At 35.4% G+C, this 12812-nt stretch overlaps 2 protein-coding genes across 2 annotated transcripts; one reads left to right on the forward strand and one right to left on the reverse strand.

The window, feature by feature from the left end:
* Positions 1-3870: 3870 nt before the first annotated feature.
* On the forward strand, positions 3871-8643 carry LOC125672248 (uncharacterized). Its single transcript, XM_056161226.1, has 5 exons — positions 3871-4113; positions 4486-4512; positions 5642-5763; positions 6068-6267; positions 7729-8643. The coding sequence occupies exons 1-5, from the start codon at positions 3871-3873 to the stop codon at positions 8571-8573; spliced, it is 1437 nt and encodes a 478-aa protein (XP_056017201.1). The 3' UTR covers positions 8574-8643.
* Positions 8644-8647: 4 nt separating this feature from the next.
* LOC125670700 (uncharacterized) lies at positions 8648-11046 on the reverse strand. The gene is made up of 2 exons (XM_048906040.2): positions 10445-11046; positions 8648-10012 (listed from the first exon to the last, which is right to left on the reverse strand). Exons 1-2 carry the CDS (start codon positions 10879-10881, stop codon positions 8842-8844), a joined length of 1608 nt encoding a protein of 535 aa, XP_048761997.2. The 5' UTR covers positions 10882-11046; the 3' UTR covers positions 8648-8841.
* Between the last annotated feature and the right edge of the window lie 1766 nt (positions 11047-12812).

The following is a 12812-nucleotide window of genomic DNA, read 5'->3' on the forward strand; positions in this document are numbered from 1 at the left end:
CCAACAACATTCAAAAATGATATCTTATTTCTTAAATGAAGTAATGCTAGTTCGAATAAAGCCAGCATATATTCATGTAGCTCCTCATCAGCTTTATACCACGCAATGTTTTTCTTTGGAATGTACCCTTTCTGTTGATTAACATCACGAACACACATGCTCCCAACACGAAGTAGTGACACATCAAGCGATATTCAACTTTGTTTGAAACGCAGTAGTTACACATGTATCAGGATGATTTGGGTCTATAACAATATATCGGGCCTTTTTTATGCCCCCGAGATCGAAGATCAGGGGACATATTGTTTTGTCCTGTCTGTAATTCTGTCTGAAACTTTAACCTTGCTAATAACTTTTGAACAGTAGGTGATAGAGCTTTGATATTTAACATGAGTATTCCTTGTGACAAGACCTTTCCGATGGTACTAAACCTTTTGACCTACTTTTAACAAAAAGACATTGGTCTTAACTTCTAAATGGTAAATATCGGGGGCATTTGTGTTTCACAAACACATTTTGTTTCAAGTTGTTTTTTATTAAGTTAAATATTACATGAGAGAACACAATAATAAGTATTAATTCAATATACTAATGCATCGTCAATATCCCATATTTATGTAGCAATATTCCAATATCACTTGCATATGGTGTTTATATCTCTCAACTGATTCGATACGCAAGAGCTTGTTCTGCGTAAGGTCAGTTTAATATTGAGGCAGGCTACTGACAAACAAGTTGATGGTGCAGGGGTTTCAACTGTCTCGTTTGAAGTCAGCACTTCACAAATTCTATGGTCGTTATAACAATCTAGTTTGCCAATATAACCTATCATTGGGTCAATATCTCTACAATGTGACGTGACAATCCAATATTTTAGACTCCCGAGTTTTTAACAATAGTAATGATTTCCCTTCTCACGATTGTATTGGTTGTTTGTTACAAATTTCAGTCCATTGGCAAGAGTTATACATGTATTATTTGTCCTTTATAATCATATCAGAACATCAAAATCCGGTATAATTTTCAACATTAAATGAATGCAATGGTAATTGATGTGTACCTGTATTTAGTGTAACTTAATAATTAAACGGTCGCGATAACCTGCTTGTAAGGGTGCTTGCTTCGCAACGCAATCGGAAAGTCCCATGCAGAGATAACAATTTTTGGCACTTCATCTAGAGCTGATGACGTCCTGATGTAAGTGAAAAATTCTCTCGAACGGGACTTGAACAAAATGCATCAATCATTATTTTGAGCGGTCAATATTTTCAATATGCTTTTAAGATAGGTTGCTTTGTTTGTAGTTCTCCTTTAAGAAGGAAACTTGAGGAAAAATCAACTTCCTGAGATAACGAGTAAACAGATTTTCGTTGGTTTTTTGTTTCTTGACACGAGAAAGTTGATATCTTTCTATTTTCTGTAGCATCAATTAAAAGGATCAGAGAAACTGGAAATTCGTATTCAAAGTATTTGTTATTCATGAAAATGTAAAATTCGATTTATTGTTTGTCTTCGCTTTTTTTATTCAGGTTGTCTGAAGTACCTGTTCTTAAAGAAATTATTCTTTGAAATGGAAAAGTTGTCTGATCATAAAGAAAAAGATAGGATTGGCTGTTTTTATTTGTTGTTCATCAAACATTCTTATTCTCGACAGCTGAACGTTAACAAGAGAAAACAATTTGCTATTCGCTCTTTTATGTATAGATTATAAAAACAAACACGCAACATGTAGAAATGAAGCATTATCAGCACCACTAATGGGAAAACTCTGGAGATTAATAAGTCTGGACGAAAATGTATAAGATTACCAAAGACGATATAAGTCAGAATAAATTTCGCGGACTTTTATTTCAAAATTAGTTCTTAGCCTCAAGTGCTAACACTTGCACTTACAGGAACTAGTAAATGGTGCCGAGATATTTTCTTCTTCATGCAAGTCATTAATACTTGGAGATTCTACCTCTAATGAGAAATGGAAATCGGAAGCAGAAAGGCTATCATCTCATGTTCACCAGTTATATTTACTTCTACAGTTTACATTAATCAGATTTCTATTTGTGTAAAGAGCATTTCATTAATTGATGCTTTGAGCTGTTACATAGTATCAACCCCATGTCAGAACGACAATTCACCTGCTCACAACAAGTTAAATCTAGGAACGATCGGTAGGGTTCTACTTGAAATCTTTTAAAAGCGCAAATTTGAGAAGCATGCGCTAGTGTAAATTCAATTCAAATACAATGAAGTTGTTGAAAGAAAATTGGTGTTTTCAGAATAATGAATTATTTTTGTTAATATTGAAGTGTTTCTTTCAGCATTTCGTTAATTCTATGGTCGTTATAACTATGAAAGGCGATAAACAACACAAAACAGAGAGTTGGACAAACACGGACTCCTAAATATACCAGAGGTGGAATCAGGTGTCTAGGAGGAGTAAGCATCCCCTGTCGACCGGTCACACCCGCCGCCAGCCCTATATCTTGATCAGGTAAACGGAGTTGTCAGTAGTCAAAATCAGTGTACCAAGAACGGCCTAACAATTGGCATGAAACACGTCAGACAGCATTTGACTCAATGATAGGTTGTATTGGGGAAATTAGATCGTTATAACGACCACATCTTCGCAAGCCAAGTGTCCGATTCGCTTACTCTCATCTACCCCTTGGCAGATTTAGTCAAGTTTCTAAGCTTTCAAAATATCGCGCTTTGACTTTCCAGGGCATCCAATCAGATCGCGCCATACATACACTTTCGGTTTGAGTAATGGCGACCTCCATGTCTAGCCCGTGTTGTCGCCTTTGCCATGGAATTTTGCCCAAAAAACAAAGACGAACGATCTTTGGAGAAAGCTTTGGCGTGTATGATCAACTGCTAGAAATAATAGATCAGATTCCTCACCCAAATGACGAAAAAGGGAATTACATCTGCGGTATGTGTTGGAATAAGCTAAACAGACTGGGTAAAATCGAATACGACATAAAAACAAAGTTAGAAAAGTTAAAATCTGAAAGGCATGACTTGATACGCGATTTACGCTTGAAGCACAAGGGCGATATAAGCGTACAACAAGTATGTACACCTAAATCCAAAAAACATTTAATTGTTCACTCGCCAACACCGAGGAAAGTAAAATAGCTGTTCACTGAATCCAAGTCCACTCAGCTGACGGATACTCCAACATCATCATCGAATCCTGTGACCGACGACAAAGACAGGAAGAAAGTGAACATTCAGCTTTTCTCTCCCAGTAAAATCAAGGTATGATTTATTATACATTGTCATAAATAGATTGATATTTCGTGTAAACATGTACACAGGACAAAACAGATTTTGAAACCGGACACTAAATTTCATATTTTTTATAGTCTATTTGCATTTCACTGCAGCTTTTGACAGTTGTCATGATTTTTAAGAAATGCTAAGCCAATATATTTGGTTTTAAAGAACTATATCTTTTCAATATTGTATGGAAGTAGTGGATATAACCTTTTATCCAACATACAATTTAAAAAAAAAATTATATGTATAGTTAGGGCGGTATGGTTATGTATTCAAAAGTCTCAGAATTTCATCGGATACAAATCAAATTTCTTGTGAAAATATATATGCTGATTCTAGTTATAGTCGCTTAAGTAATGAGGATTATTAATGATTCGCTAACAGGTTGTATACAGAGGTCCAAAAGAAAAGCTGAAATCCAAAGTTATCCCTGCTGGAGATTCACAGAACATCATTAGATGTATTTCAAGGGGTGAATCCCACCAGAAAACATCCAAAGTAATCTACAATTCCACTTTACAAGACAATATCCATAACTGTGTGATCAAAGATCTCAGAAAGGAACTGAAGAAGCTTTCATCTACCAAGACTATGTCATGTCTTAGAAAGACATCAAGTGACAAGTTAGCCACGATTAACTTCGAGTCATGGGATTTGGAGCTACAGTTACATTCCCCATTATTGTATAAGATAATATCTGGTTTCTTCAATCCCCATAATCATGTTGCAGTGGCAGTGATCGCTGCTGTTATCCAAAAGAATCGAGTTATGCACATGTCTGTCTTTCATCATGCAGTAACTCAAGTTTTGGATAATGGTGGAGCAACGGATGAGGTAATTATGCAAAATTTAATACATCATTGTCACACGTGACGTACACAAACCTGTGTGTGCTTGTGAATAATTTAGAGGTACAATGGTGAAGATTATTAAGCCAGTTAACTGAAACTAAAGAAAATTGTAATTGTTCACTTCATTGCATTTAGAAAACTATTACATATATATCAATATAATGCATTCATGGTGTTGTTTGGTCTTGAATAAAACATTGCTCTATTATGTGAAGAACATAAATTAATTTTGTTTTGTAGTGCATAAATCTTCTCAACAAGTTGGGTCTTTGTTTGTCACCATCTGCTGCGGCAAAGAAGAAGTCTGATTTGATAGCAAGGCAAATTGACCACATACAACGACTGATGATTTCAGAAAAGAAAGCCCTCGAAGAAAATACAGGTGAGGATTGCGTGCCGTCTGAAATCATTGGAGATAATTTCGACATTATGAAAAGTCCATCTCATATGAGCAAAGAGAAGCAGCGACAAAGTTGGCATTGGTTTTTAATGGTTGGTTTGCAGAGAAGGGTTTTAAACCCTAACTTAAGTACAGATGCCCCTGTTACATCCATATCAGAAGCTGAGAACAGCATATTCATTCCAAGTATTGAAGATTGCAGGTCCCTAGAAAATAATTTTGTTCACCATATTATGAAGGTGTTGGTGAAATATTTTCCCTGCTTTCAAAAATATGGTGCATATATTCCCAAGTGTATTGAACATTCTCACATGCAAGAATTATCCAAGAAATCTGACTTTGTGATAATAGATCTACTTGACAAAAGTGAAAATAAAAATGAAGATATGATCAGTATCTTGGAGCATATTCATGAGAATTATGTCCCACATACAGCTGAGGAACACTCACATGTCATCCGAAAGAAAGTATTTGGGGGGGGGGGGATGTTCTTACAAATGAAAGAGCATATTCTGCACAGTTAGCTATGTTAAATGGAGCTACAGATTTTGAACAGATAGCAGGTGTCATACATAGGCCAGAAGGACTGCATAGAATGATGAATCTATGTCTGATAACAAATTAACTCCCTGTTGACGTTCAATTTGAAGTTACAGTTCAAGGTTTCAAATATGTCAGTTAGACATTTTTTTTACAAGTTTTGTTTTACCATTGTATAGTGTCTTCTGGAGCTTTTAGTCCTTAAAAATTCATTGGCTACTGCTTTGGTAGCAGATTCTAAGCAGCTATTTAGATTTTAATTAGATTGTAGATGTTCAATTTTATTGTTTTTATTGCATGTTGTATTACATTTGATTTTAGTTTTAATATAGTTAGGTTGTTTACTAGAATAACATGCATTGAATAAAATGCTGCATGTTTTCTTCTCAGATGTACTGTTGAATGACCAACAACATTAATTTTTAAATTATGCCATTTAAATGATATTGATAATTATGTATTTTTGGATATTTAGATTATCGATTGTAAAATTAAGAATTATACATGTATTCAAATGAAGACAATGAAATGTTTTTTATGAATAACCAATATTTTCAATTGTTTAATGCAGATTCTCTACCAGCAGTTTTACAAGGCTTCATCTACCAATGACCGGGGAACTCTTTCCCAGCTGAGAAACATTGTTCATCGAGTTGATGTTAAAGGAGCAGAAAGAGTTATCGAAAGTTACAGGTATGAAAACATCTATGTTGAGGCATTCATCCCTTTCTGCATTTTCGCAAACCAATCAGACACTTGGCTTGTGAAGATGCCCTTTCTGGTCAAATATTTCAAGTATTTATAGTATTTAATAATATATGATAGTATAAATTTATAGTATTTATACTACACCAGTATTTAAATTTTTTGTAAGAGTGCTGGTTTTTGAGGGGTTTCTGATTTGATATATTATGGCTTAACCTATGCTGTGTATTTCCTTGATTGCTGTTTCAAACTATTTACAAAATAATAACTATGTACCCTGTGTATGTTTTAGAGCACACTCTGCTTTCATTGATGATTGCTTAGATGCTTTCATTGTTGGTGCCTGTATGCATCACTTGAAAATGGAGAGCATTGAATGTGAACCACAGTCCAAACAGATTCTCTTTGAGGCCATCTCTTCAGAGGATAAGATGCAGTTCATTGCTAACATCGCATCAGAAATACAGAAAAAGTACATCAATCTGGAAAACGGTATGCTGCTCATTTTAATCTACAAACAAGGTCCACAGGCCTTGTTTATCATCTGAATATTTGTTAAAAGTATCACAGGACTATAAAATCTGGAAAAAATTCTAGTTCTGGATACTCTTATTCAAGAACAGTATAAAACAAGATATATTCTTTAAACTTAAATGCCCCTGAAAGTGCCTAAACTTATGAAAGACTACATTTACATAATATAAAATAGGTAACATTAACACAATATGACTGATTTCGAACCATCTACCTCTACCCCAGGAATTATGAAATTTACAGCTTTGGTAGAGGCCTCCCTGCTCTACATGAATATGCATTTAGTTTTTGTTAGCTCACCTGACCTGATAACTGAAGTGAGCTTTTCTGATCACCCGTTGTCCTATAAGCTTTTTACATTCTCGACCTCTTCTCCAGAACCACTGGGCCAATTTCAACCAAACTTGGCAAAACGCATCCTTGGATCAAGGGCTTTCACGATTGTTGAAATGAAGGGTCATGCCCCCTCCAAAGGAAAGATAATCACAAAAATAGGGTGGGGTCATTTGAAAAATCTTCTCAAGAACCATTGGGCCAGAAGAGCTTAAACTTACATGAAAGCTTCCCGACATAGTGCAAATTCAAGTTTGTTAAAATCATGGCCCCTGGGGGTAGGTTGGGACCACGATAGGGGATAGAAGTTTTACATGCAAATATATAGGGAAAATATTTAAAAAGAACCACTGGGCCAGAAAAGTTTATATGAAAGTGTCTTGAGATAGTGCAGAATCGTGTTTGTTAAAATCATGCCCCCCCCGCCCCCCCCCCCCCCCCCCCCTCTCCTGAAATTTACAATTTATGTCCACCTTGTACCAAAAATGCTTCATACCAAATTTGAAAAAAATTGGATTAGTAGTTATCAAAAAGTTGAAAATGTTAGATTATTAACGCACAATGACAGATGCAGACCAATTGCAATATGTGACTCGGCCACTCAGGTGACCTAAAAATGTTCTGGGTGACAAAGGTGATTTAAATTTGCATCTATTTCATTTTAGTTACTCTGAAAAGAGATCACTCTATTTCAGCTACATTACTATATTCTAATCTTCTGGTATCAAATTGAGAAGTGTGAAGGTGATTCATATCAGAATTTAAAGAAATATTCCTTAAACTCATTGACAAGTTAATAAAGTGATTATGAACCCGAAGAGCCATTGTTAACTGCACAGATCTTATAGGAATCAAATCATTTTGTTTAACAAATTTTGATGTCAATTTAAATTCTAATTGCATACTTAGTTTTCTACAAAACTAAAAGTTATTTGAGCATAGAAACAGTTTAAATAGTAAATACTGAACAGTCTCATGTTGTCAAACACAAGTCCATGTAACTATGGGCTTCTTTAATTTCTTTATTTTTCTAGAAACTTTGTTCATATGTAACCATGGTAACTAAGATTTTAAGCTGTTTTATAGATTTGCACACCTTGGAACATGCTTCTGAGAAACTGGATATGCAAGAGCAACAAATCAAAGATATGTTTGATGCCACTGAGGGATTATACCACTGTGTTGATTGTCGGCGCCCATACAAGAAGCAGGGACACCTTAAAAATCATCTTAAAAAAGAACATGATTGGGAATTTCATCATCAAGATCAAGAAGCTGGTGAAGATCATGATCGAGTGGCCCTTTACAGAGCATCATTTATGAAATGTGCTCTTCTACTTAGAGACACAAGTGACGCTTATAAATTGGGTGATGGAAATAGAATTATGGGCAATTCCAAATTTCAAATGCTTCTCTCAGGGATTGCACATCATACAAAATACCAACTATGGCTATTCAGATTTCTAGCAAACTATCACTGCTTCCTAAGTCCAAGGGAAGCATTTAAGTACAAATGGAACTGCACAACAAATATGAAAGGTGGATGTGGGCATAACATTCCGAATGATAATTTGGTAGAGATTCTAGTCCATCGACTTATATCAAAGTTGCAATCGCAGGGAGCAAATGTGACATTTTCAAGTGCGCAGAAGGCAGCTTTGACTCTTCAAATACAAGATGAGATCAAGGAAAATTTAATTGAGAAGTCTGGCATGAAGAAATCGGGGACCACTCGTTCAAGCACTTCAATGGACAAAGACATTGTACTTATGGTGACTGAACTCTCTGCTGACAGTGTGTTTGATTACATTCCTGGTAGAAAATATGACAATTTCAAAAACTTTAACGATCTGTTTTCCAGAATTAATATCCCAGAATTACACAAATGGTTAAGTAAACAAAAGGAGAGACTGTCTTATGAAGCCATTTAAATACTGTACATTGTATATGCAGTATAGATTGATGCAAGTCAAAGCAACCATAATGAAATGGAAAAAAAAGAGCAGTTGTTCTCATTTTATTGCATTAACATATTAACAAAATGTTTTCTGACAGTGCTAAATAACAATTTGTGTACCAATCTAATTAAAGTTAGATCCTATGATCCGCTCATCTACTATAGCTACACATGGGTAGATGAGCGGATCATAGGATCTAATTTTAATTAGATTGATTCGTGTACATACATGTACTTACATGTCATTCATTATAGTTACCTTCATCTTCGTCTTCAGTATCAGTATCTAAAACACTGTACATAACATCATCTCCGAATATTTCATTGATAACATTTGAGATTTGGTTAGCAACATCATATGACCATACAGCACAGTTTTTCAAAATATTTTCAGGTGTAAAAATTTGTTCAACATGCTGTACAACATAGTGTATAACATCATTAGACAAACCGTGAATTAATTCTGATTTCATCAGTGTTGAAAAATTTGACAGTTTAAATTGTAATGCATCTAGTTTCTGCTTTAATAGTACCCTGTCAGCTGAATTGACATCTCGGCTCATATGATTCGTATTTTCTTCTTGCAATTCAAACAACAGTGCTGGATGGGTGTCCGTACAGTTAAGTTCACATTTGCAACTTTTTTCACAGACATCACAACACATATGCATTGGAATCACCTTCTCAAGTTTACATCCATAAGACGAACACAAAATTTCTCGTCTACACTTTGAATCTTTAGCCAATTGAACAAGTTCCTCTTCAACTCGTTTTAATTGTCCCTTGTGGAATTTGTAAATAATAAGTTCATGCGCAAATTCTCCATCCCTGCCTGCCCTACCCATCTGTTGAACAAAAGTGTCCATTTCCCTTGGGAGGCCATAATGAATAATATTATGTACTTTGTAGAAATTTACACCCATGCCTGCCGAATTGGTACATATCAAAATTCTAATTTTTCCATCTTTTGTCATATCTGACCTAATGTATTCTTTTCTGCCTTCTACTGTTTTGCTATGAAACATTTCATAATGTTCACTTTTTCCTATCCTTTTTCTAAATATTGCATAAATTTTAGACACATCACTTATTGATTCTGAAAATATTATATGTCTTGGAAGTGTTTCCTTTTTCTTTTCAAATTCATTCAACAACCAACCCATTACATCTTCAATTTCACTGTTGTTAGGGACACACATTGAGGATATTTTAATGTTTTTCCTATCGGGAGACTCTGATATGATCACAGTTTCAGATGTCCTGAAGCAAAGACTTCTCGTGATTTTGCGACGCTGTGCAGGACCTGATGTTGCGGTTAAGGCAGCTATAGGGACGTCTGGGCAAATTGCTCTCAACTCTCCTATTTGACTGAAATGTTCCCTAAAGGCCTTATGGTGATCATTTCCTTCACCCCTAAATTAAAAAAAAATACAGTTAAGTATATTTAAAATGTGTCCTTGCTATGTCTCACTTAACTCTCTCAGATTATCAAGCCCCAAGACCATAAACTTGAATCAAAATTTTCATTATATTTCAAGATTTATCTTGCACAAATGTTTGTAAAACTTCAGGTTTATAGGGGGATCAAATGCAAACATATACTAAAAATATTATTTGTTTATGAAAATTATTTCAAAAGGTAGCTGGATTTGAAATTTAGACTTAAGAATATATTCTCCGTTTATGGTCTTGACTTGAGGCCTGGTATATATATGCAGGTAGATTGGAATAGTAAACAATGACTCATTTAAGGGTGAAATTTTGTAAATATAGTTACACCTGTGTTTTAACAAAACATTTACTATCATGTTGGTGGGGAGGGGTGTCATAAACAAGCTTGATTACCATTGAACAACTGTGTGGGCCTCGTCCACGACGATGACTTTAATTTTCTCTCTTAATTTGGATACCATATCCCTCCACTTCTTCTCGCCAACCAGTGCCTCCGGACTGCCAAAAATAAACTGAAATCCCCCTTCCTGTAACACATCATCGTCGTCTGGGTCCTTTCCAATATATGTACAAGTGAAACCTAGCTTGCAGAGTCTTTCCGTTTGTTCTTTCATTATGGAAACAAGGGCTGTCACAACTATGACACAAGCGTCATGACAAATGACGGGAATGCTTTCGTAAATCATAGATTTCCCGCTACCCGTCTTCAATCCTACGAATACATCCTTTCCATTACAAACCGCTTTGATCCCATTTACTTGATTTCCCCTCAAACACTCTATGCTAAACCTGTCTTCAATCTCTTTTCTCTTTTCATCCGTCAACTCCATTTTGTAAACGTACACATGTACCAGAATTTATAACGCGTTATCTGATTGGTTAGTATTTGGTTCCCTCAAGAACGATAACTCGCTAGATCCATTAGATGGCAGTTCAGTCGCGACTAAATCTGCCAAGGGGTAGATGAGAGTAAGCGAATCGGACACTTGGCTTGCGAAGATGTAACGACCATAGAATTTGCGATATGCTGATTTTAAAACGGGATTATTGGAACCCCTGCACCATCAACTTGTTTGTCAGTAGCATGCTTCGATTTAAAAACTGGTCATACACAGAACAAGCTCTTGCGTATCGAATCAGTTGAGAGATGTAAACATCATATGCAGGTGATAATGGAATATTGCAACATAAATATGGAAAGTTGACGAATCGACATATAAATGAAAATTATTATTGTTAATAGATAATACATCGTCGATGAAAGGTGAAGATAACGAACAGTGATCAATCTCATAACTGTCGAATTGAAGTCCACAGCAAGATATTTTTTCTTTTTGAATAAATTCTGCTTCTTAGGAATATAAAAGGTCAGCTAACAAATGAGCACAATTCGTGTCCATGGGGATTCCAACAAGACTTTTGGAAGACCTGATCACCAGAGACCACGAAGATATTCTCAATGAGGAACTCCAGTATATATTTTTTTTATTTCAACTTCAGAGTACTTGTGCGTGGAATAAGAGTGGCGTTTAACAAAGTAATATTTGTGATGACATCACTAGATAGGGATATTTGCGTTTTCCGCATTGTTGTTGAAAACTGTCTGTGATGTCAAAAAGTCTAGTTTTTAATTTATCGTGAGGAATGGTCGTGTAAAGTGTTAAAAAGTCATAGGTTTTGATGTTGATTTGAGAAGTTTTGCAATTTTAAGTTTACTAAAAGTGCTTTCGAATTTTTTAAAATTTGATTTACACCACTTCTGGCATACGTAGTCGCACAGTACGTTTGAAGTTTCTCCACAGCTGTTAACATTTTTGTCACGAGCAAAGATAGGGGCTTGGTACATGTAGAACATTTACTGGATCCAGCAATGTATCTTTCTTTGTAAGGGGTTTTATGAAGTATAGGAATCCAGTATAGATACATGTACGGTAACTCATATTCATCCCACCCATTGACTGGGGTATTAAATGTGTCTTAAAACTGAAGCATGGTTTTGAAGAATATCGTCATTTGAAAGGGCAGTTGGAGTATGAGTACGATTACCAAAAGTGGAATTAATTGTTAATTGATGTTTTCCGCCACACTCAACAATTTTTCAGTTATATGGTGGCGCCCAGTTTTTATTAGTGGAAGAGAGAACCCAGATACAATGTACCTCAGAAGAAACCACCGACCTTCCGAAAGTAAACTGGGAAACTTTCTCACTTACCAGCGCAATCGGGATTCGAACCCGGTGAGAGGCCGTGTGATTTTGAGAGCCACGGAGGCCCCTAAAAATTAAAATACAGTTGTAATAATGAGTCTTACAAACAAAGACAATGTTGATACATAACAGGAAATGATAGCTTGATAAACTGAATGGTGTGGATAATCTTGTCTATGAAGTTGTCATGTTGCATGATTTTTTCGTTGCTATTCAATGTACATCTACATCTGTAATTCGACTCAAGTTTAGACTTGCATGTAAATGTATGCGACATACGCAGCTTTACATGTTGCAAGGGTCTTTTTGAAGCATTTTACCAATATTATTAGAGAAAAAAAGCTTAAAAGTAGTACCAATAACTTGTAATATATTTCATTAGCTTTTTTCAGAAATATACGATGATTTCCCTCCCATTAAATTTTTCGTTCCATTCACCAGATTCACACTTCTACATTATTGATTCTACGAGGAAGATTGAAAGAGAAAAGAGTTGGAGGAAAGCAGAAAATAAATAAACACCATCTCGTTATTTCCTTTCACCTGATTACACAT

The sequence above is a fragment of the Ostrea edulis genome, chromosome 4 (genome assembly GCF_947568905.1).
Source record: "Ostrea edulis chromosome 4, xbOstEdul1.1, whole genome shotgun sequence".
Lineage (NCBI taxonomy): Eukaryota > Metazoa > Mollusca > Bivalvia > Ostreida > Ostreidae > Ostrea > Ostrea edulis.